The sequence below is a fragment of the Anarrhichthys ocellatus genome, unplaced genomic scaffold, assembly GCF_004355925.1.
Source record: "Anarrhichthys ocellatus isolate YVR2014 unplaced genomic scaffold, GSC_Weel_1.0 scaffold31, whole genome shotgun sequence".
Lineage (NCBI taxonomy): Eukaryota > Metazoa > Chordata > Actinopteri > Perciformes > Anarhichadidae > Anarrhichthys > Anarrhichthys ocellatus.
The window spans coordinates 2670065-2692040 of NW_022280061.1; the positions used below are offsets into that span (position 1 = coordinate 2670065).

Sequence of the window (21976 nt, forward strand, 5' to 3'; positions counted from 1 at the left end):
GTAGGGCTGGGCGGTATGAGCAAAAATGTATATCACAGTATTTTGTAAGATTCTGGCGGTTTCACGGTATATCGCGGTATTTCTTTTCCCGCGTTAAAGCATTAATTAATTAACGCCGACAAGAACCGGTGAGCGGTGAGCGGTTGAAATTAGTGTTACAAATTGTTTATGTGTCACAAACTGTTGTGTCGTGGTGTTTTGCCGTGTTAAAGAGATTCATATCATATGGGAAATTAAATAAAAACCGGTTGAACCGGTTTACCACCCATCACTAATTGTGTGCCAGTAACCCTGGCACCTCTTCCTTTGAAATGCTCTTTAACTTCCTTCTCAAGTGTTCACACTTCAGAGAAAAGAGAGCTGCAAACAGATAGTGTAGAGAACGGTCCAGAACACTTAACCTGCTCCGTTCAACATTTTCCTTTCACGTCTTTCAGAGAGATCAGAACTTGTTATTTGGATTACAGGGCCTTACTCTTTTTTTTCTGCTTTTTCCTCCTATTTTTAGCGGATATCATGGAAAGGCCTATCGGATATCTTCCAAGAGTACCAGCACCGCAGCCTTTTAGTCCCATTGCGGACAACAACATGCTCTACCAACCTCAGCCTGGCTTCCAACCCAGTAAGATATAAGGGAGCTTCATCTGACTCATACTTTAGTGGAATGCTCCTATAATCTTGAGTTATTCCTGTCATTTTAGTCTATAGGAGCCTTTTGGCAGCGTGTAATTAATTAAAACTTTTCTCAAAATAAATGTCCTCCTCCGGGAATGGCAGCACCACCGTACCCAGGTTTCTCTCCAGACTACAATGGAGCCTACCAAGCTCAGCCTGGGAGCTATCCCAGTAAGAGATCACCGACCTTCATCTGAGTCATTTTAACTGCATAATTTAGTGGAATGTAGCTCCTATATTCTTGAGTTATTTGTGTAATTTTAGTCCATGTGGTAGAAGCCTTTTGGCTGCTTGTTAATAATTTGAACCTTTCTCAAGATAAATGTCTCTTCCTCAGATCCAGTTCAACAACCTGCTTACCCGTATAGCCCACAGCAACCTCAAGTCGTACAACCCGGTGAGTGTCTCTCTACAACTGTTTCTAACAAGTTTAAGTAACTTTGAATTTGCAGAACATACACTGATAAAAAGTAGTGGCTTAATCTACTTTAGAAAATGAAGGCAACATTTTTGCATCATATTATGTCAATCGTGCAAGACTTGTGCAACATAAACCTTCATTTTTGTAGATAATGTTGTGGTAAAATGACGAGAAGAGACGGCGAATTGAAGTTGCAACCCAGCGGGAAGTGTTTTAATACAAACAAGCCAACATTCAACAAGTTCAACAAATCCAAACAAAATCCGATGTATTACTTTTCACAGATTACTTTTATAGTCAAACTTCAACCCCCTTAAGTCACTTTCCACCAATCAAACCAGTGGGTTGAACCACAAACAAAACACTCTGGTCTCTTCACTATGTCATGCTCTCATGACTTTGTTTGGGTCAAGATAACCTTTTGGCAGAACACAGGATTCGTGTACGGGAAATGTTTGGACACACATTGGAGTGATAGATTACAATTTGTCTAGCGCGCCCTAATCACTTCCTAAGAATGTTTTTATGAAACCAAATGTGTTCAGTTCAATCCCAAATTATATGATGATTTTCTTCAACAATAATAAATGATTTTGCAAATAAAGTCAACTACATTTTATTATGTAGACCAAGCAAACATCTAATTTTACAATGATTTTAAGACATATTTGTGAGAGTGTTGCCTGACAGATCATTACAATTATTTCAGCGGTACAATAGATGAGAAATCGTTCTCCACCCAAACACATAGTTTAACAGGTTCTCCTGATCTTTGAGTTCAGTGACGGTGCGATGAGGAGGTTTTGTGTCGTAGCTGTTGACAGGGTGATGATTGTCTCCCTCACAGCAGGGGCCCCGGTGGTGGTGATAATGCAGTCGCAGCTGACTGATGTTCCTGGACAGATAATGTGTCCTTACTGCCAAAACATTGTTATCACTCAAATCGGGTACGTAACTGGCAGTTACACCTGGATGATCTTTGGCATACTAGCAGTCTTCATGTGAGTAGAGAACCCAACACACTAATCCCAAGTCAATTCCACTTAAAATGTATTGTTTTCTCATTATTATGACTTTATTATCATACTCCACACAGGTGCTGGTGTTGCTGTTGTATCCCCTTCTGCGTGGATTCTTGCAAGGATGTGGAGCATTCCTGCCCCCACTGTCACAACGTCCTGCACATCCATCCAAGAATAAAATAACAATAAAAAGTAGATAGACTTTAATCATGACTAAATATAGATCTGGACAGGAGCCAAAGCTCTCCATGCAAACACCCATCAGACAAAGCAAAATACTTTCTTAGTCTTTGAAGTGAAACGTCAAACATCCACCACTGATGAAGAACAGATTAGAAGAGAATGAAGACCTCTTTGTGCGGCTGCCGTGTTTACTGATTTAAATGTGCATGATGCAAATATGGGTACACATTTTATTATTCAGTGGGATTTATGTTATGCATTCTATTTCATCTATTGTGATCATTGTATGAATATTTTCCCTCATTGTAAAGCACTTTGTTCTGCATTTCTTTAAATGGATGATAAGTATCACATGTGATAAATAAATCAAGTATATATATATATATATATATATATACTACTATACTAATTTCCTTTTTTATAGCATGTTGAATGTTTTTATTGAAATTTCAGCTCTTTCATATGTTGACAAAAAATTATTTGTTTTTATTGAAGATATATTTCAAATTGAACATAATCATATTATTTTCTATTATATATGCTGTGACAAAGGTTTATTCTGTGATAAACTCTTCCTTTATTTTTAATTGTATGCTGTATTTAATGGAGAAAAGGCTTTACATGCTCTAATCCAGTATAGGTGGTAGTATGATTGTTGGTTTGCAATCTCATCTATAAACATACAGTAGAAGAGAAAGTATATCATTTTTTATTTGCTGCAGGACCAGAGGCCTAATCTCAATCTCCACACTGATGGGTTTATGGATGTCCCAACGTCAAACTGTCGAGTGTTTAAAGGCTCTCGCTGACATTTTGAGCCCTTTATGAACACTCTGCATTTCTGCAGACTTTGCCTGAGGTAATTACCCACAATTCCTAGCGTTGTGACGTTAAACCAGGCGGCCACCTCCGGTGCTGCATTCTCTCTGCTGTCCAGGGGGGGCGACCTCCGATTAAATGGAAGTCTATGAGAAAAGAATCCTACTTCTCTCTTGATTTATTACCTCAGTAAACATTGTAAACATGAGTTTATGGTCTCAATCGCTAGTTTCAAGTCTTCTTCAATACAGCATGATGTTCATTTAGTACATTATGGTCGGTTTAGAGTAAAATACACCATAAAGCGGAGTATGCTTTAGGGCGGGCTTACTGTGATTGACAGCTCGCTGCCACTACCTGAGCCATACAGCACTCCCCCGAATTCCAAATATGGTCACTGCCGTTCATCGGTTGCAAAAATAACAACATGGCGATTCGTCAACCATTTCTTTTAATTTTGTTATTGAAGCTGTCTTGACAAAAACAAGTAAATTGATTATTTGACTGAAAAGGAGATGCTAGAAAATACCCTTGCACCACTCAAACAGGACCTCAACTAACTGGACACTTGCCTCTGATGATAAATGAAACACACTTATAGTCCACTTCATAATTAATGGGAACGGCACCCTGTCCTGTGCTGCCTCACGGCTGACGGGGGTAAACTCCAGACCTCCAGCTGTGGATGCCTTTAACTGTGTGTGAAGTAAGATGTTACATCACATGCAGGTCCACCCCAACAAGCCTCCCTTTGTAACCTTCCCTCTGTGTGTGACTTGTATGTGGCCATGTGAGGAGGTGGGATGAAGATGGGATTATGGGATAGGCCATATTAACAAGGCCCTATTAGACTGTGACCATAGTAACCACTGGATTACACAGATCAGGACTGAGTTAGTCATCATTTTCCTGCCCTGTTGTCTTCCACCTCTGTCTTCTTTTGTGTGTTTTCCCAAAGATGTTGAAGACAGTGACTTGTCATTAAGGTTCTGCTTTTAAAAATACTAGAGGCAGACCGGGATATCAAAGTGATGTCTGTGAGAGGATAGCAGACATTTAGTTTCTCTCACAAGGCAAATCAGGGTGGGCTCAGACCCAGATCTATTAAAAACCCTCGGACCCTCTTGAGACCCCCATCTGACTCACCGTGTTGTCTGTGAAGGATAATGGTGAAATGATTACCAGGGCTGCAACTAACAATTGTGTTTCATTTTCGAATAGCTTGATTTCTCAATGTAATGAACACATTTTTTGTTTCTAAGTTGTCAGAAAAGAGTTAAAGGAATAGTTTGATGCCCTTGTTTTCTTTCTTGATGAGAGTTAGATTGACACCGCGCTCTACGCTAAATATGTAGCTGTAGCGTTAGCTTAGTTTCGCACAGAATTGGAAAGATTGAGAGACAGCTGGCTAACTTGTGTCATGGATTGTTTGGAAAAAAAACCATCCATCACTCCATTCGTCTGCGATCACCAACCAAAACACTATCATTTCTGGATGGACACGATGGAAGCTCCTTTCCTCCAGCTTTGACTGCTCCTATGTTTGGCCTCTATCTGTCACTGAGCTCGTGAGTGTCTGTCAGCATCAATCTCTCTCACACTGATCCAAATTGACTCGATTAGCTGGCTAGTTTGGTTGCTGTCATGTTTTTCCTCATGTCGTGTCGCTCTCCAAACCCACATGAAACCATCTCTACGGGAGGAGATGACTTCACTCTCAAGGAAGACTTGGATGAATCACGACTTCAAGGGTATTATGTAACTCTCTACTCACCTGTGTTTAGATTGACCATCTGCCCCTCTACTTCCATCTTCACTCTGCAACATTCTCACGGACATTTTACTGCAGAAGAGACCTTCATCTGTTTTGGTCCAATCTGGTGACTAAAGATGAATCTCCAGCTCTGGGTGTGAGGAAGAATTGTATGTGATATGAGGAAGACGTGGGGGGAGGAAACAACACCGAGATGTGCAAACAAGTGACTAATACTGGATTGGCTGTGAATTAACAGCCTTATGTACTTAATTAATTTCCTATTTTCTTCCTGTTTAGACAGGTGCATCAGCAAATCATACTTCCCATGTGTGGGAGAACAGAGGTAGAGCTGGGATTGCGTCTCTGTAGACACCTCCGCAGATTCAGCGTGAAGCAGGGAGAGAGAAACACAGACGTGCAGACAGAATGAATAGAAAGAGGAGGACAGAGGGAGCGAGAGAGAAGAGTGAAAGAGAGACGGAAGATATATTTGACTATGTGGGTGTGTGAAGTATCAAGGCATGCATCATAATTGTGGATTCTTCTCGGAGCAGCCGGACGTTATTGGTCTCACAAAGTGTGCTATTGTGTACTTAAAAACAGTGGGAGCTGTGAGCCACACAAGAGACAATATGGAAACCGTTTTGTTTCTGCTGCCTCAAGGATTTCATTAACCGGGATTATAAATATATATATATATATACACTTGGACTATAGTTGAAAGGGTGCAGACTGGAAAATGATGATGCCCCTCCACTGTCAATAATCAAGATTTCAAGACAAGAATTTATCTGAGGTGAGTTTGATTGAATCTTTCTGATGCTGTGTTATTTTGTATGTGCATGTGTTCCATCGCTATCCTTGTTAGGGACCAAGTTGAGTTTCAGACCTCGACAGCGAGGACATTTTTTAAAAGTGAGGACGTTATAATCATTCACAGTTTGAGGGTTTTAACTTGGTATCAAGGTAAAGGTTAAAATAAGGAATGCAATCACGTCGACAGGGGTCCTCACAAGTAAGTACAAACATTGTGCGTGTGTGTGCGTGTGCGCATACGTGTGCATTTTCTCTGTGCTTTTGGGCGCTGAAACTCTACTTCTCAAAAGCCCAGTATGTGATGTAGTCAGCCCACGCTGCTTCCCGTTCCCATGGAAACTATTGCCCAGCGCTAAAAGCAGTTCTATTCTGTGCTGCGAATGAGTGTGTGTGTGTGTGTGTGCGAGTGTGTGTGTGAGAGAAAAACATATTAATCTCTGATATTATTGGATCTTATTGACTGCTGTTTTTGCTCTATGTCGTAGCTCATGAAGGTACTGTATTTACTAACACACAGTCATTTATCACGATGTTCACCTTCCTGCCTCCCTCCTCACCACAGTATCACATCTCTCTCTGTACCTTTCTCCCCATCACTACATTATTTTCTGCTCTGTGTCTCTAAGATGGCCGTCAGCCCTATCGTCATCATCTGCCTCCTGTCACTGATTGGCTATGGCTCATCCCACCCCTCTCCTCCTCCACGGGGGTGCAGCGTGGATGTGGACCCTCCGTATAGGGTGCTGTGTGACCTGGAGTCAGCCTGGGGTGTGGTTCTGGAGGCCGTGGCCTGCAGCGGTGGCCTGGCCTCTCTGGTCCTCGCTGTGCTCCTGTTAGTCAAGCTCCGCTTCATTTCTGACCCCGCCAGGCGCTCCGGCATGGGGCCTCTTCTCCTGCTCCTGGGCACGCTCCTCGGGCTCTTCTCCATCTCTCTGGCTTTCTTGGTGGGGAAGAACCAGGCGCTCTGTGTGGTCCGCAGGGCCTTCTGGGGGCCCCTCTTTGCTCTCTGCTTCTCCAGCTTGCTAGTGCAGGGTGTGAGGCTCAGGAGGCTGGTGGCCGGCGAGACGAGCCCTTCGGGCAGCTCCTTGGCTGCGCTAGGCCTGGCCTTGGCCTTGGTTCAGGGGATCATCTCTGCCGAATGGGTCTTGCTGACTGTAGTTAGGGAGGGTCACCCGGCCTGCGAATATCCGCCTTTAGACTTTGCTCTGACATGCAGCTACACCCTGGGGCTGCTCCTCATAGCCATGGGGCTTTCTTTGGGGGTGGTACTGTGTGGAGGAGAGATGGGGGCAGAAGGAGGAGGTGTGAGTGAAGAAGATAGAGAAGGAGAGAATGAAAAACGGAGATGGAAGTGTAACGCCGTCTGGCTCTTCCTGTCCAGTCTGGCATCAGCATTGCTGTGGGTGGCTTGGCTGGGGTTTTATCTTTATGGCAGCCAGGCGCTGAGGGGGAAGGGGAAAGGGGAGAGGTTGGGAGGAGGAGGAAAGAAGGATGTAAAGGTGTTGGATGAGCCGGCGCTGGCGGTGGCCCTGGTCATTCAGGGCTGGATCCTGCTGCTGTTCCACGCTATTCCAGAGGCGCACCTCTGTCTCCGAAACCCTCCACCGTCCAACACGCAAGACTTCTTCGACACCAGTCACACGTCCCCTCCCCCACATTTTGGAGATGAGCTCCCGGTACACTCGCACCGACCCTTCCCTGAAAACCAGGCTTTTTCTATGGAGGAGCACGGCGCAAGTAGGCTTATGTAATGTGTGTGTGTGTGTGTGTGTGTGTGTGTGTGTGTGTGTGTGTGTGTTTGTGTGTGTGTTGCTGTGCATGTTTGTATAACAGAGATAAAGAACCTGTTTCAAAGGGAAAACATGTTTTTTTCATCCTCGGTCGAATGCTGCCTCAACTCATTAGGTCGTCTTTCTGCGTGATAGGTTGAGTACAAATATCTTTGACATTTAAGTGTTTTATGGTAAGTCATCGGAACACTGTTGCCTGGCAACGTACAACAAAAACAGAATAAAAAAAGACTAGACAACAAAAAACTAACTTTTATGCAGTATGACATCTTTAAATAATGCCATACTGTAATCACAGCTGTCTGTTGAGTCTGAAAGGTGATCAATGTGGCTCCTCTCAACTGATGTTGAATTTGAGAGCACTCCCACGCTGAGAGAAGCGATGACATCATGTCTCAAGGGTACATTTCCAAATAAACAAAAACAAAAGCAAATCAAATTGCAACGAACTTAGATTAAATTAAATTGTATTAAAATAATTAATAAACATAAAAATCTAATTAAAAAGATGGATGGATTGATTTTTGGTTTGAGGAATAACTCTCACACACAGCTGAGATATTTAAAGTTCATCAGCTGCAAACTGCATTTTCATATCAGAGTTCAAGGAGTGGAGAGTTGTGCAAACTGCATCTCCAGTGCTATCGAATGGCCTGATTTGATTCATAGTAACAAAATATGCTTTTAACACTGATGACGCACAGTATCTGCAGCTTTTGACTCTCAGACAAAAAAAAGACAAGTCCAAAAGTTAGGACAGACACGCGCCTTATCTTCAGGAATTTCTCCTAACTCAGAGTAGCTCAGGAGCTAAGGATGTTTGTGAATATGGCCTCAGTTCTCTCAGAGGAAAAGAAGATCTTTAAAATCGATTTAAAAAATCTGCATATGCATAAAAACTGCTCGCATGCTTGCATCACAATGCACTTTAATGCTATCCATCTGTTCGCTCTTTATGTTACTGACATATTTTTGTTTACCCAACAGTCACATTGTTTCTTGAGCATGTTTGTACTCAAAAGAGTCATGCTAATAATAATAATAATAATAATGCTACGGAAATAAATTGAATCCATTGTACTGCAGACCAACACACATTTGACCAAGATGGCCACATTACTTACTACCATGAGTGCCATGTTTTTGTACAGCAAAGTGTGGCTCTCTGTTACTTACTGTAATCCAAAATCCAATTAATGCTTATGAAATGCCTGCTCATCCAACAGGCTTACAGGCAAATGTGTGAGTCACTTCACTGTGGTTGCTCTCCATATTTATCTGAAGCCAAATGCACAGATGAAGAGCTAAACCACTCCGAACCAGGATCAACAGAGCTGCAGCAACAGAAGAGAGTCAAAGAGGATGTTGCAAGAAAGCAGACATGATGAGACGGATAATATTGTTTGGCCAATTTCTCGCTAACCGAGGACTCACAACAGCAAAGTTGCACCGAGAAGAAAGTCACATGAAGCCTTCGTAAGCAAGTCAATAGAGGATTTACTTTGTGGTTAAAAGGATGAGGTTAGTCTTCTGCTGCGTTCTCTAATGGACGGTAAACTCTGTCTCTTTATCTTCGTAATCTCTGCAGTTGGTAAAGAGATTGTGTTAATATTCAAGAAATGATGACTATCAATAAGCCTGATAAACGTGTAATTCATCCAGCCCAACAAAGTATACAGGGGAGTCGGGGAGATGTAAACTAAACACTGATCCGATCAACCATAATAATTATAATCACCGGTGGGGGTTTACTGTGGGTGTGAAAGGAGTTCCCAAATGATTGTTGTAATTATACTTCAACCTCAAGTTTGATGCATTTATGCTCTGTATCAGTCAGTGGCACAGTCATCTATCATGTCTCCTGAAAGTGGAATAATTATGTTTGTTAGCGAGAGAGCTTTAAAGTGTGTGTGTGTGTGTGTGTGTGTGTGCCTTGCCTCGTCTGTCAGCTCTCCGAAGTGGAACATACCACAGCAGCCAAGGGAGCATGCGTCCTGGCGTCGCCTTCAGAGGTCACGTCTACCAGCCCACTGAGATGGCTCTGGTCATGAATGGTGGAACAGTGAGTATGGATGTGTGTATTGTTGCCTCATTTACTAAATAACCAACCACAGGAGCAATGTATTTGCGAACATGTCTGTCTCTCTCTTGTAGATGCCCACAGCCCCAGTTAACTACACCGGACGACGGTTATGGTAAGACGGGACCAAGCTGGATACACGGGTGTGTGATTGTGGAATTTCCTGTTGCCTAAGAAGAAGAAGGAGATATTAAGAATCACATATCACACAGGATGGATTTGATGGGAGTTAAAAAAATGTTTAATGTATTTGCGCACACATGTATTTTACATTTTAAGAGCCTTTTAATAGTATTTTTGCTGAAGTTTTCTGTGTTGCCTCTTTATCGGCAGACTGGACACAAGAGAGGGAAGAGAAAGTGACGGAGCTTCCACAGTTTTGATAGTCTTAATTGTAATATGTAAATAAATGTACACTGACAAGTATAAGGAGCTAATGTTACTATATATAAGGTGAAAATCTAAGACCAGTGTTCAACGTGGCTTTGACCTGGAGAAAGGTTCACTGATGATCTGAATGTAGTGAATTAAACATGTTGTGTGAGCAGCTCTAAACGAGTGCTGTTACTTACTGATCAGTGATGTTTTCTTCGTAAAAACGACGCTGTCCTTTCCTTTCTATCTTGCGTCGAGCTACGACTAAAATAAAACAACCTTTAGGTTGTTTATGTAAATTGCCTGCATTCGCCAACAAAGCTTGCTTGGCCTCTGTATTACTCTGTGCTGGAAAGACCCAAAGGCCTCAGTGCGTTATTATCCATGTCTCAATTCTATCATCAGTGCTATTTGGCACATTGTGCCCTGTGTATTGATATTTGTCATGCATTTAACAAAGCTTGTGCAGAATTCTGGGGGGTCACCTGGTGATTTAAAATGCATTAGGTAAATAGTTTTTAATAAGTGTATCATAAAAAGCCATTTAATACTGAAATGCCTATTCTGCAGTAAGGTTTACTGTTGGAGGTTGTGATTTTGCACTTTATCTTTGGATGGATTTGGGATGTATGATCATTTCAGATGCATGTAAGTGCAGTTTAAAGGTAATGTTTTTTGTCAGAATGACTTCTATTTTCAGTGTTTTCTAGACTTTTTATATAAATATGGAAGAGAAATAGTAGTTTTAGTATTGAGTTCATTCTTGAAATTGGAGACAACAGATAACAAAACCATCTGAAGTGCTCAGAAAATTTGAAACATCTACAACTCCATGACAACTGGGCAAAATCTGCAGAGGAAGATCATGTTGTATGATTGAAAGCTCTGGAACAGCTACTAAAGTTCAACTGTTTTGCTGGCTACTGATCATACTTGTATGGCAACATCTCATTATATTCTGGCATTTAGGATGCCTTTAAATTTCAACTTCCATCAAATATAGAGAGAACATTTCGTCATCCATCACTGTGAATTTAACTGGAACAGATTCAAATGCATGTGAACTGTTTTTATTTGTGACACAGCAAAGTTTGGCTCCAAGATGAGACACTTTTCTAGTCGGCAGCTGCTGTTCAAATGCACCGGCAAAATGAACTCTGAGGCAACTTCATACTTGACTTGAGGGTTTTTTTTTATTTCCTGACCAACTCTGAATTCATTCGAGGACATTTAATCCAGTCAAAATACACTTCAGAGAGCAGTCACCATGTAACTGTTGTGACCATTTTCTTCTTGCTATAAGACTTAACTAAATAATTTGCTTCTGTATACAAGTGTGCGCTCAGATAATGTACAATGAAAATATTATGATCACAAGATTTTTATGTATTAACCCTATATAACTGAATTTTAATCATGTAAATATTCCAAATGTAAAAATGGTATTTTCCTTTTGAGATGCTCTTATGATGCACTGTTTGTGCACTGTTGTCTGTTTCGGGCAGCGTAACATGAATGTCTGTAATGTGATTCGCACAAAGTGGCTAATACATCAGTGCATATTTTCTGATAATTATTGTCTGGTCATTGAACTGATCTTTCTTCATCCTCCTGTCCTTACGGTACACACTAATGGATCCACTGTACTGTAGACATTGGCCACTTCATAGAGATGCAGCTATACAATCGAAACCTGCCGTCACACAAGGATGTAGTAATCGTTGAATTGGGGATAACGTTGCAAACTTTGGGGCCGCCGAAAGTATTTGTGTGAATAATTAAAAAAGAGAGAGTACTTCAAACCCTGCATAATACACTTTACTTAAACCATGGTTTGAATGCCGTTGGGTTACCTTTTTTTTTTTGCTGTTCATTATATGTTAGTTATATCTATTTTTAGTTTATCTATTTGTTTATTTGTATGTGTTTAGTTGTTTGTAAATGTGCCACACTAAGTTCTTTTGCTGACTCACTGCAAGTGTGTCTTGTAAATATATTGGTTCAATATAGAGGGAAATCAATCACTAACTGGCCAAGCTATAGCGTTAGCTTGTTTTGCAACTTAAATTAACATACAAATATTCATGAGTTACTACTTTAAGTAATAAAATATAATTTCATAGTTAAAAAACAAACAAAAACAAAAAAAATACAATACTTTAATTGAAAACAACTCTTATACTTTTATAAGTCGAGCCTTATTTCCGTTCATTGGGTACAACTCAAAGCTATTGAATAAAGGCCGGGACATTTTGAGCTTTTGAGGTATGGCGCATGCGCAGTGTAACTGGAGCTACAACGTTGGAGGGTCACTGCAGACGGCGCTAGCCATAAAGGGATGGTGGTTTCAGCTCCATGAACGCAAACTGAGAACAGGTGCTCTCTGCTTGCGCTCGGCCTGACATAACGTTTTGGGTACGCTCGTGCGCTAGCTCGTGAGCCTTCCGGCAAGTGCAGTCCAGGTTTCACTGCGCAGGCGTTGTACCGCATGAAATGACGCATGACATCCACCCTTTTCACTGTTCCTGGTACAAATATCTGATGTGTTCGCATTCGCAACTGCGCCACTTGTTGCTACGGACGCCTGGCTCGTCGTCAACAGGAAAGAGCGGGAACTACTTCCGGGGGAAGAGAGTAAACTGGTGTCCACGTGAACTATCTAAGGGTACAAAGTAAGTAAATCGCTCGCTCATCAAGTTTACATTTCATAATACATCATGCGACTATGATACGATTATCTCACCGTCCAGCTGACTAGTTAGTGTGTTTCTTCATCGTGTTTACCTTTTAGCTGCTATTTCACGTTAGCTGCTGTGAGCTGCAAGCTAGCATGGTTTAGATGCTAAACAGGTACAACACCAGCCTGGTCCACGGAAACCTTTTTTCTCAAGTAGAACAACACCAGTATGGAACAGCCTGAGTCAAGTAACAGTTAGTGCCTCCTCAGTCAACGCATTCAAGACCAGCCTAGGGAGAGAATGGCAACACCATCAAAGCCAACACCAACACATACTTTCCTACGAATCCACCGTCCAGTCTCACGTTCTGCATTAACACATCTAACAAACCTTGAGACTCGACTAATTACGGATGAGGATCAAGCCATCACCTTGGTTTAGGGTCTCAATACTCTTAAAGGGTACCTAATGACCTTTACTAAAGGTAAATTAACAAGAGAGTGCTTTCGTTAAACACGGTCATTGTATTCTGGCCGAGACCTGTTGTCACTCTGGATTTGTTGCAGCTTAACTTGTCGTAAGTCAAAATGTCGTCATACAAGTTTAGGTGCCATGGGCGTGTTAACTCACCTATGAGCAGTGGGACTGAAAGCATGTTCAGTGTCATGTTTCAGACGGAAGCCGATGAGGAAGTGATTTTTGTTTCCGAAAAGTGTGCATCTACATCCAATAAGATCACCGATGATACTGATGCAAACAAGATAAACACGTGCAAGGCAGTAGAATCCTCTAGGATTGAAACCCAAGCTCTACTTTGAATAACCATGCATACTGGTTGTATTTTGTGACGGTGTGCTAAAAACGCACTACTACAAGTAGAAGTTCAAAGCCTGAGAATTGCATATATCATAAATGTACATGTTGTAACACAAAACTAAGCATGAGTGAATCTCGCATAGTCCACAATGTGTGATTAAATCAGTAGAACTTGCAGCAAAGTTCCACCTGACTTTGATTTGCAGACTCCTGCGTACATGTAAGATCTGCGTTAACAACCTAGCTGTTAGATAAAATAGTCTTACTGGTTTTGGTACATTTCTGAAATCATTAACATTTAAGCACAACACTGCTCTGTTCCCTGCAGGTGAGGCGACTGGCCCTGCAAAGAGACATTGATCAGCAGTCGCAGCCCAGGGAGCTAGCCCAACCTTTGGTTAGTGTTTATTGCTCTGTTACTCACACTTGCTCATAGAGCCTATAAGCCTGTTTTTGCTGTTTCATCTATTATCTAGTATTGTCTTACAGTCATTTTTATTTCTCTCACTAGATAAGCCAGAGGTCTGTTGCTGTGGAGAGGGGTGAAATGAAGATGGAGAAGAGTGAGCAGAATTTTGTGAAGAAGAAGAAGAAACTCACAAAAGGACAAGCCTCTCTGCCTGAAAAGAAAAATGTTTCTGTTGATAATGGGAGCCAAGCAGAGGTTAAAATAGAAACGAAGAGTAAAAAGGTTGATGTAATTGTTATAGATATAGATGGGGAGTCTTTGGATGAAAGTGAACAGAAAGAGAAGACAAAGAAGAGGAAAATTGTCACTGAATCTCTTAATGGTTCTTGTGTTAAGAATGGAAATGACAAAGAAGTCAAGAAGAAGAAGAAGCTGGAAATTGCACCGCTCAGTTCAGTAAAAGAAAAAGTGGAAGAGAAACCAAGGAAGGTGAACAAAATACAAAATAAGTCTGTTCAAACTAAACCACAAAATGTAAAGATGGAGAAAGAGCAGAAGGAGGAATTACCAAAGAGAGCCAAGAAGAGAAAAACGATTTTAGTTGTAAATACAGAGAAAAGTGAGGATCAAGTTAAAGAAAAGAAGAAACAGGAAAGCTGTGAAGGAATAACTGTTACAAAAAAGAGAAAATCTGCTAAAGTGACTGAGAACGGAGTGAAGTTAGGAACACCAGAGCGAGACACTTGTGAGGTAAAAGTGAAAAAGGAAGCCAATGCTAAAGAAAAGCAAAATAAATTAGCAACGCCTCAGATGAAAGGTAACAAAAGGAGCAAAGCGGCATCAGGCCAAAAGGTGGAGAAAGACGATATGCCCAACAAGAAGAGAGACAAATCCACAAAGAGCGAGATTGTTATCATAGATGAAGAGGAGCCTAAGACAAAGCCGAAGCCAAAGACGGAGCTTAAGACAAACGGAAACAAAGAAAAGGGTAGAAAAGCATCTGTGAAGGTCAGCAAAGTAGAGGAGAAAGAGCCAAAGAAGAAGAAAAAGGGAAAATCAACGGGAGAAGAGGAGGAAGAACCATTAATACTAAAATGTGAGGAGGTTGAGGAGCAGATTAGTAAAACGGGAGCCACGGACACGACGGGCAAGAAGAGCAAAAAGAAGAAGAAGAGCTCTGCTAAGGTGGAGACTGTGAGTTTTGGAACTGGTGCAAAAAAGAGGAAGATTAAAGAAGAGGTGGAAGACCAACATGTGAGTGTGTACTGTGGGAGGCGAGCGACACGGCTCAGGTGTTGTTTTTAAGTTTTAACATCTGGAGTGAACCTGGTTTCTGTTTCAGGACTCGCACATCGTGGACGTGGTCTTCCTGTCGGAGAAATCTGGAAACGCAGATGAGGTCACCATCAACCAGGTGAACGAGCCTCTCGGTATTCCTCCGTCACTGTTGGGTGTGATCGATGTTGCTGTGCACAAATGTAAATACTCTTATCTGCTCTCTTGCTGAGAGTTAAACGGCAACATTGATATCACTCTCGTGTCTGTATGGTACATACGAAGCTACTGCTAACAGCAGTTAGCATAGCTTAGCACAAAGACTGGAAACGGGTGGAAACAGCTAGCCTGGCTCTGTCCTAAGGTGAAACATTAATTGCCACGAATCTCGCTTGTTAAGTCCACTTAAGTTGGACGACTCCTGCCTGTAGTTTCATATTTAACGACCAGACATGAGTGGTCAATGTTCTTGTGTAAATGGTCAAAATAAGAGTATTTCCCAAAATGTTAAACTATCCCCGTAATGAGACAACCATCTGTATTATTTTATTCCCAAATAAATGTAAATTGCCTGCATTGTCTGTTTAATGCAGTTAAGCATAATGAAGTGTGTTTTGGTTTGTCGTAGGAAAGAAGACAGGCTTTACAAATGGAGATCGACAAAGCCTCTCAACCCCAAAAACCAGACAACCCAAAGGTCAGTATCAGTAACGTTCTTGTAAAGAACGTACAACTATAAAGTTTCCCTTTGGCTTTGTTTCCTTAAAAGGACAGAGAGATTTTCAACGTTTTTAGTCTGTATCCTCGGTGAAGCTCAATGATGGGGACTGCACCTTACATTTCCCATAATGCAACTCAATAGCATCCTCATTAGACCCACCCTGTCTGGTCAGTGCCAGACAGGTTGTAAAACAGTTTGTGATGCAGGCTTTCTATTATACAGTTGAAGTCTACACGCCCAAGCAACTTTTCTTAAGTCTGAGAACATCATCAGGGTTATTTTGTCAGACTTTAGAAAAGACAATCTACGTCTGTTTTCACAGACCAAGTAGTACTCCTCATGGCGACTAAGCGGTGCTTTATGTCGTAAATCAGTGGAGAGCCTCTTAATTCACTAATATATGCCCCCAATATCTGTGTTCCTCAGGGTCTCGGCCAGTGGGGCAGCGCCCAGTTCGACAGCTCTGACCAGCAGCAGAAGTTCCTCCGGTTGATGGGCGGCTTCAAAAAGGGTTCCCAGCTGGCTGCGGCGAGCAGTGACAGAGCTAATATGGCACTGGGGAAGGACGCACAGCAGCAGTTGCAGCAAGGGCTTCTGGGAGACTTTGAACGCGCTCAATCGCGCAGAATGGACTTCAGTAACAGAGGGTCAGGACTTGGGTTCAATGCACCAACCAATAAGAAGTTGTCCATCGACATCAATGCATGTCGATCAGTTCGCTTTGATGATTGATCCAAGTGTGCGTGTCTTCAAGAGATGGTTGTGTGGTTGTACAACTTTTTTTCAATGGTTTTTTTTTAAACTTTAGAATTGCACACTTGACAGTTCGCTCAGGTTCACCAGGAAATCTACATCTCACAACAGACTATTATTGTAACTTGTCTGTAAATGAATGTCAGAGACCGAACACACAACACGCTGTTTGTACATACTGTATATTAAACATCTGACTGCGTAAAAGATTGTAACTGAGCATTACACTGAGCTGGTATAAATGTCCTGATGCGCACTACTGAGGAAAATTGACAGCTAATATCGCAATTTGTCTCTTAAAGTTTTGTTACTGAATATAAAAATACATCCTTTAAAGGTGCCATCTGAAAAAGCATAAAAACATTTTTTTTTTTAAAACGCCCTCTACTCAACAATGTGAAGAGGTTACAGTGCCGACACATCAACGATGTATTTATTGTGTTGCAGAGATCTCTACTGAAACCAGGATGCTAACTAGCTAGCCCCGACCCGCCCTGTCTCGTAATACCAAGTATAGCTAATGCGAGGTTTTGTCAATCACGTCGAAGCTACAGGGCCCGTGTACTGTGTATTTTTTATTTTTTTTATAAAATCCAAAGTGGCGGACTCGAAAACTACTTATATTTTTGTTTCGTCTTTCCCACCACCAGTATACTACTTTTCCAGTGTGGAGGGCAGGCGGCGGCTCCGGGAGACAGTTGGCGGCTACACTTCGCATTCAGCCATGACAAACCTCAGAACATGGGTTCTGATCCCGCCCGATCGTTACACGGGTAGCCTACGCTGAGTCCTGCCGCTGGCCGAATGCTCTCCTCACAGTGAAGTAGTCTCCTGGTGGACAAGACAATTCAAAAATATACAAGTTCTCGTTTATGCTGCTTTGGATTTAATCCAACAAACACTTGTGCGGTCCGCCCAGCTCTGAGTTAGTGTCACAGTATATAACTATAGGCCACTGCTGCATGGCAAGAGAATACCACTGCAGTCTTATTTTGACTGGCTGAACTTTCCTGCATTCTTGCTCTTTTGTTGGTTAGTAGTTTGCTTTCTTTATGACTGTATAGACCCAGCAGAAAAGGTGAAATGCTGCCTCCTATTTCTTTGAAACAGGTGGCACATGAATGACATTTGCTGTAAAGTGAAGGTTGAAGGAAAGTCAGAGTACACTTTACTTCAAACGATAAAATGGAGACATTTCTGCTTGCTTCTTGTCGGCTCATAATCATTTAGATTTGACAATGTGCTGAAAACAAAGAAATATCTGACTATCATGTTGAACTTTAATATTCTTCACACTGGTAGCTGTGTTTAACATTAGGCTCTGGTTACAAAATGCAGTCAAAGCCTCGTCTCAACCAAGTCTGACTTTTATGCACCAACTACTGCTTTATCCTTGGAGTGACCTGATGATCGGCTAAAATACCTTTTAACAAAACCGAGTGAATCCTGCTCCGTGAACAAGACCTCTCTTCACTAGGTTCTTATGCTTTAAGCTTCTCACCATGGTGGTCACTCTGCAGCTGCAATGCAACATCCTCAGTCGATTAGGTTGCCGCTAGACAATTTAAAGGCAACTTTAAAAACCAACGTCGCTGGCGGATGCACTCACTTTACTTAAAATGTCTTTACAACAGTTGCTACATAGTTTAGAATATGTCCTGACAGTTTGTTCTGACGCTGCTTCAGTGTTTTCAAGCTGGCACAATCAAATGATGACACCATGTGCAGAGGGAAAGCTATTTAAAAAAACAAAAACACTTGTGAACCAGAAGCAGCCAAAGATATGCACGTCATCCAGTCGCTCAGAAAACATTTGAAGCAGAGTTGGGAGGCTACTTAACAACAGTGAGTGAAAGAGGGGGGGAAGCTGTGTGTTCCTTGTGGAGGAAAGACGACGTCTCACGCCTGTAGAAACTCCGGCTGCACTCGCGCCACTTTGCGGAACTCTTTGCTGTGCGTTCGTGGACACTGCATCTCACACCAGCTGATGGGAACCATCTGGGCACCTGATCCACAGACAGAAACGTCAACGTATTGAATCAAGCTACTGACAGCACCACGCATATTTAAAAACCTCAAGAGTTACTGGAATCTACAAAAATGATGAAACGCTCATCAACGAAAATACGAGCTGTTTTATCGTGGAACTAGAGATCAGGGTGTCGGTGAGACTTATTTCTTAATCAGAGGGTGACTTCTCCAAAGTGTGAGGTTAGGATGACATTCATTTAAGGCTCATGCTGAATATCTGTAGCAAAACATTTCAATAACCATGTTTGAGTTTCATCACTTGGCTCTAAGAAGTAGCAAAGTAACTGGATTGAAAAATGCTTTGTTACGAGATCAGAAATAACTGGATTAGCACTATTCTAAAATTCAGCCAAACTGCAGTAATGCTCCAGCAAATGCTTGATAAATATGTCTTAACTGTGTAAATGGATAAGTGACAATAACGGTCTCCAGTTATCTGGGCAGTTCCTCTTAAACCACCGTGTGCATCAGTCCGCGCTGTGCTGGAACCCTCCTGTGTTGTGAAGTTGAAAATAATAAGACAATACATATATTCAATACAATATAATTGAGACTCACCTGCTTCATTGTGTGCAACCACCACCCCGAGCTCATTCTCTGCTGTCGTCAACAGGTAGTTCGACTGCACATCACCGAGAGAAATCTGACACCACAGGTCAAGGGTTAACGACACAGAAGTAAACGGCATACATCCACACTATTGAAGTGGCACCGTTTTGAACTCACGATTAGTGATAATCCAAAAAGTTGTGATTGGATTTAAAACTAACAAGTGAATATATGCACCTGCCACGCTCCCAGAGAGCACAACAACAGAGAACGTGGCAGACGCGTGTCATTCCCAGTTTAGGAAAAAACAGGTAGCGGATGCATGAGCTGATTAGTTTATTTATCTAGGGACAGGATACCACTTTCGCCAAGACGATGTCGCCAGGTCTGAAGCTTTTGTACGTCTCCACCTGTAACAATAAAAGTAAAAAGCATCTTAGATTACACGAGGCAACATTCGATGATCTGACCAAATACATGGATTCAAACACACCTTGTCTTTCTCTGTCGCGCGCACATCTTCTTTCCTGTAGAGGCAGAGGGAGTGGGCTCAGTTTTGGGAGTGACACAGAGAAACAGGACATCAAATGTTGTTTGGCTATGGACAGAGTTTTTGGGGTTACCTGATTGTTCCTCTGAAGCGGTCCTTCAGCGGTGTGGAGCCCACATAAAGGATGTGGACCTTGGCGAACCTGGGGTTGATACTGGTCACCTGTCCAGGCAGAGAACAGTAAGGCTCGAGACAAAACACCTCTTTGGATCAGCTAAATATAGAAGACGTGTATCTGATTCCACTGCATACCTTACAGGTGACTATTGCTCCTACATCGGGTAGTAGTTGCGTTTCGGTTTCCCGCACCACTGAGATCACTGGTAACTAGAAAACACATGGAAATACAATCACAGGTCAGCTGAAACCAGTTCAAAACAGCCTGAAGAACAAACCTGTCACACTAAATATTGTGGATATTTCAGCACATGCCCTGAGCAACAATATTGCTGTTCAGTCACATTCACAACATGTTACACAACACAACACCTTCCCTCCGGCACGCCACACACCCCTCACCTCCTCTCCCTCGTTTTTCTTGAGCACGTAGCCGGCTAGTGAGGAGTATATGTAGCCGTGCCGCAGAAATACTCCTGTGCCGGGAATGCAGTTTTCCACACTGCATAGCTTGTCACCTGGAAAACAAACAAGAGGGGAAAGACAGGGGAAGTGTTGGAGAGGAGTTGTAAATACTAAAATGTTTGCAGTGGAGGTGGAGCATCTCTGCTACAGCCTGAATGAAATTATACATTTTTGTGACACAACATTATCCTTTGGAGTAAAAGAGCAGAGGCACTCTTTTTACGAAGCACGTGCCAAATATTGTGTGTGGCTTCGAAATTCCCAGAGTTTAAACAAGAGCTTCATGCAGCTATGGATTGGTGACAGGTCTACTTTTGAGAACACGCTTGGACTTCAGGAATGAAAGTAAAAATCGTCCAGAACCAAACACAGCCCTGTCTGCACTCTGCACAGCTAGTAATAGTAGTAATAATAACAATCTACCTCATTCAGCTCTTCATCTAAGGGGGACAAGTATGGCTCTAGAATCCCCTTCACTGGTCCCTTTTCTCCTGGCATTAACATGACAGGAAATACTCATCCTGACCTCTTACTAACACCCTGTGTTACTACTTTCAGTAACTGGTGTTTCCATCCAACTTTATTAACACATCGAAGAGGTCACTATCAGACAATTGCTCGAAACATTTCAGCTGACTTTTCCTACAGCACAATGCAACCGAGGAATTCACATGGGTGAGTCACAACAAGTGAGAGTAGGAATGCTGCTGTCCTGCCTGAGGCGATGGGCAGGGCAGGAGATGAAACATGCGTGGAAAGCAAAAGCAAAGAGCTCACAGCCCCGCATAAGTACGGTGATTACAGTAAACCGTTTTTTGAAATATTAGCTCTAAACTCACTTACTCCGTCTCACATTTACCCGATACAACTAAATACATTTAAAAGTAGCTGAGTGTAGTGTTAACTGTGCTGGGAGCCAAAGCCCACACCACGCATGGCAGCTGGAAATAATTAACATGGTTTCACACTGTCAGACTGCAGCGTCACTGTATCTTCTAGCAGCACAGCGACGCCTTCAGAAGACAACGTTAACACAGAAGGACAAGGCGGTCTAACATTGGGTTTAACTTCATCCTTATTTTGAGAGTAAATGCAAGTTTTACGGGACTCACCTGGAACACACAGCTTCATGGGAGACATGTTTTCGAGGAGCGTAACACGTCAGCCCATTGGCTGTGACGAAGACCTCCAGTGGACTCTGATTGGCCGGTCTCGGGCTGAGCGGAAGTAACAGAAGGACGGCTCGGTCCGCCATGTTGGTTGAGGCACACATGGCATGCAGTGCTGCCTCATAGCGGTGAAGCATATGTACGACAATAACGTATAATTAAAAAAAAATATATATATATATAAATAATTATACATTGTATTAATACAATGTATTAATTACATAAATTACTAATGTGGGCTTGTTTTGCCTATTAATGTGAAAAATGCCAAACTAAGCCAATTCAATAATTATGTTACTATTACTGTGGCATGTACTTTCCATCTCGACTAGAATTGAATTAGCTAGTATTGTTATTTAGCATTTGAATATCTGTATCTTTTACATCTCACACTTCTGGACATGCACTGAAGTTTGTGTAAGAATAAAACTATTTATTCAAGGAGGCAAAGAACAGCTACAGAATGATTTTTGTTTGGCTCTTTATAACAGAAGGTGTATTTGGCA

At 42.0% G+C, this 21976-nt stretch overlaps 4 protein-coding genes across 4 annotated transcripts; 3 read left to right on the plus strand and 1 right to left on the minus strand.

Annotated features, from left to right (window-relative positions):
- The first annotated feature begins 342 nt into the window (after positions 1-342).
- Positions 343-2636, plus strand: LOC116392987 (cell death-inducing p53-target protein 1 homolog). Its single transcript, XM_031864858.1, has 5 exons — positions 343-622; positions 778-846; positions 1013-1072; positions 1944-2097; positions 2193-2636. The coding sequence occupies exons 1-5, from the start codon at positions 517-519 to the stop codon at positions 2299-2301; spliced, it is 498 nt and encodes a 165-aa protein (XP_031720718.1). The 5' UTR covers positions 343-516; the 3' UTR covers positions 2302-2636.
- Positions 2637-4560: 1924 nt separating this feature from the next.
- gprc5bb (G protein-coupled receptor, class C, group 5, member Bb) lies at positions 4561-11508 on the plus strand. Its single transcript, XM_031864847.1, has 4 exons — positions 4561-5672; positions 6319-7429; positions 9432-9544; positions 9637-11508. Exons 2-4 carry the CDS (start codon positions 6319-6321, stop codon positions 9679-9681), a joined length of 1269 nt encoding a protein of 422 aa, XP_031720707.1. The 5' UTR covers positions 4561-5672; the 3' UTR covers positions 9682-11508.
- Positions 11509-11602: 94 nt separating this feature from the next.
- knop1 (lysine-rich nucleolar protein 1) lies at positions 11603-17698 on the plus strand. The gene is made up of 6 exons (XM_031864841.1): positions 11603-12609; positions 13760-13828; positions 13943-15094; positions 15183-15254; positions 15744-15812; positions 16263-17698. Exons 3-6 carry the CDS (start codon positions 13979-13981, stop codon positions 16566-16568), a joined length of 1563 nt encoding a protein of 520 aa, XP_031720701.1. The 5' UTR covers positions 11603-12609; positions 13760-13828; positions 13943-13978; the 3' UTR covers positions 16569-17698.
- Positions 17699-17708: 10 nt separating this feature from the next.
- Positions 17709-21494, minus strand: exosc1 (exosome component 1). The gene is made up of 8 exons (XM_031864853.1): positions 21414-21494; positions 20239-20354; positions 19972-20046; positions 19793-19881; positions 19663-19696; positions 19529-19579; positions 19179-19263; positions 17709-18595 (listed from the first exon to the last, which is right to left on the minus strand). The coding sequence occupies exons 1-8, from the start codon at positions 21439-21441 to the stop codon at positions 18489-18491; spliced, it is 585 nt and encodes a 194-aa protein (XP_031720713.1). The 5' UTR covers positions 21442-21494; the 3' UTR covers positions 17709-18488.
- Between the last annotated feature and the right edge of the window lie 482 nt (positions 21495-21976).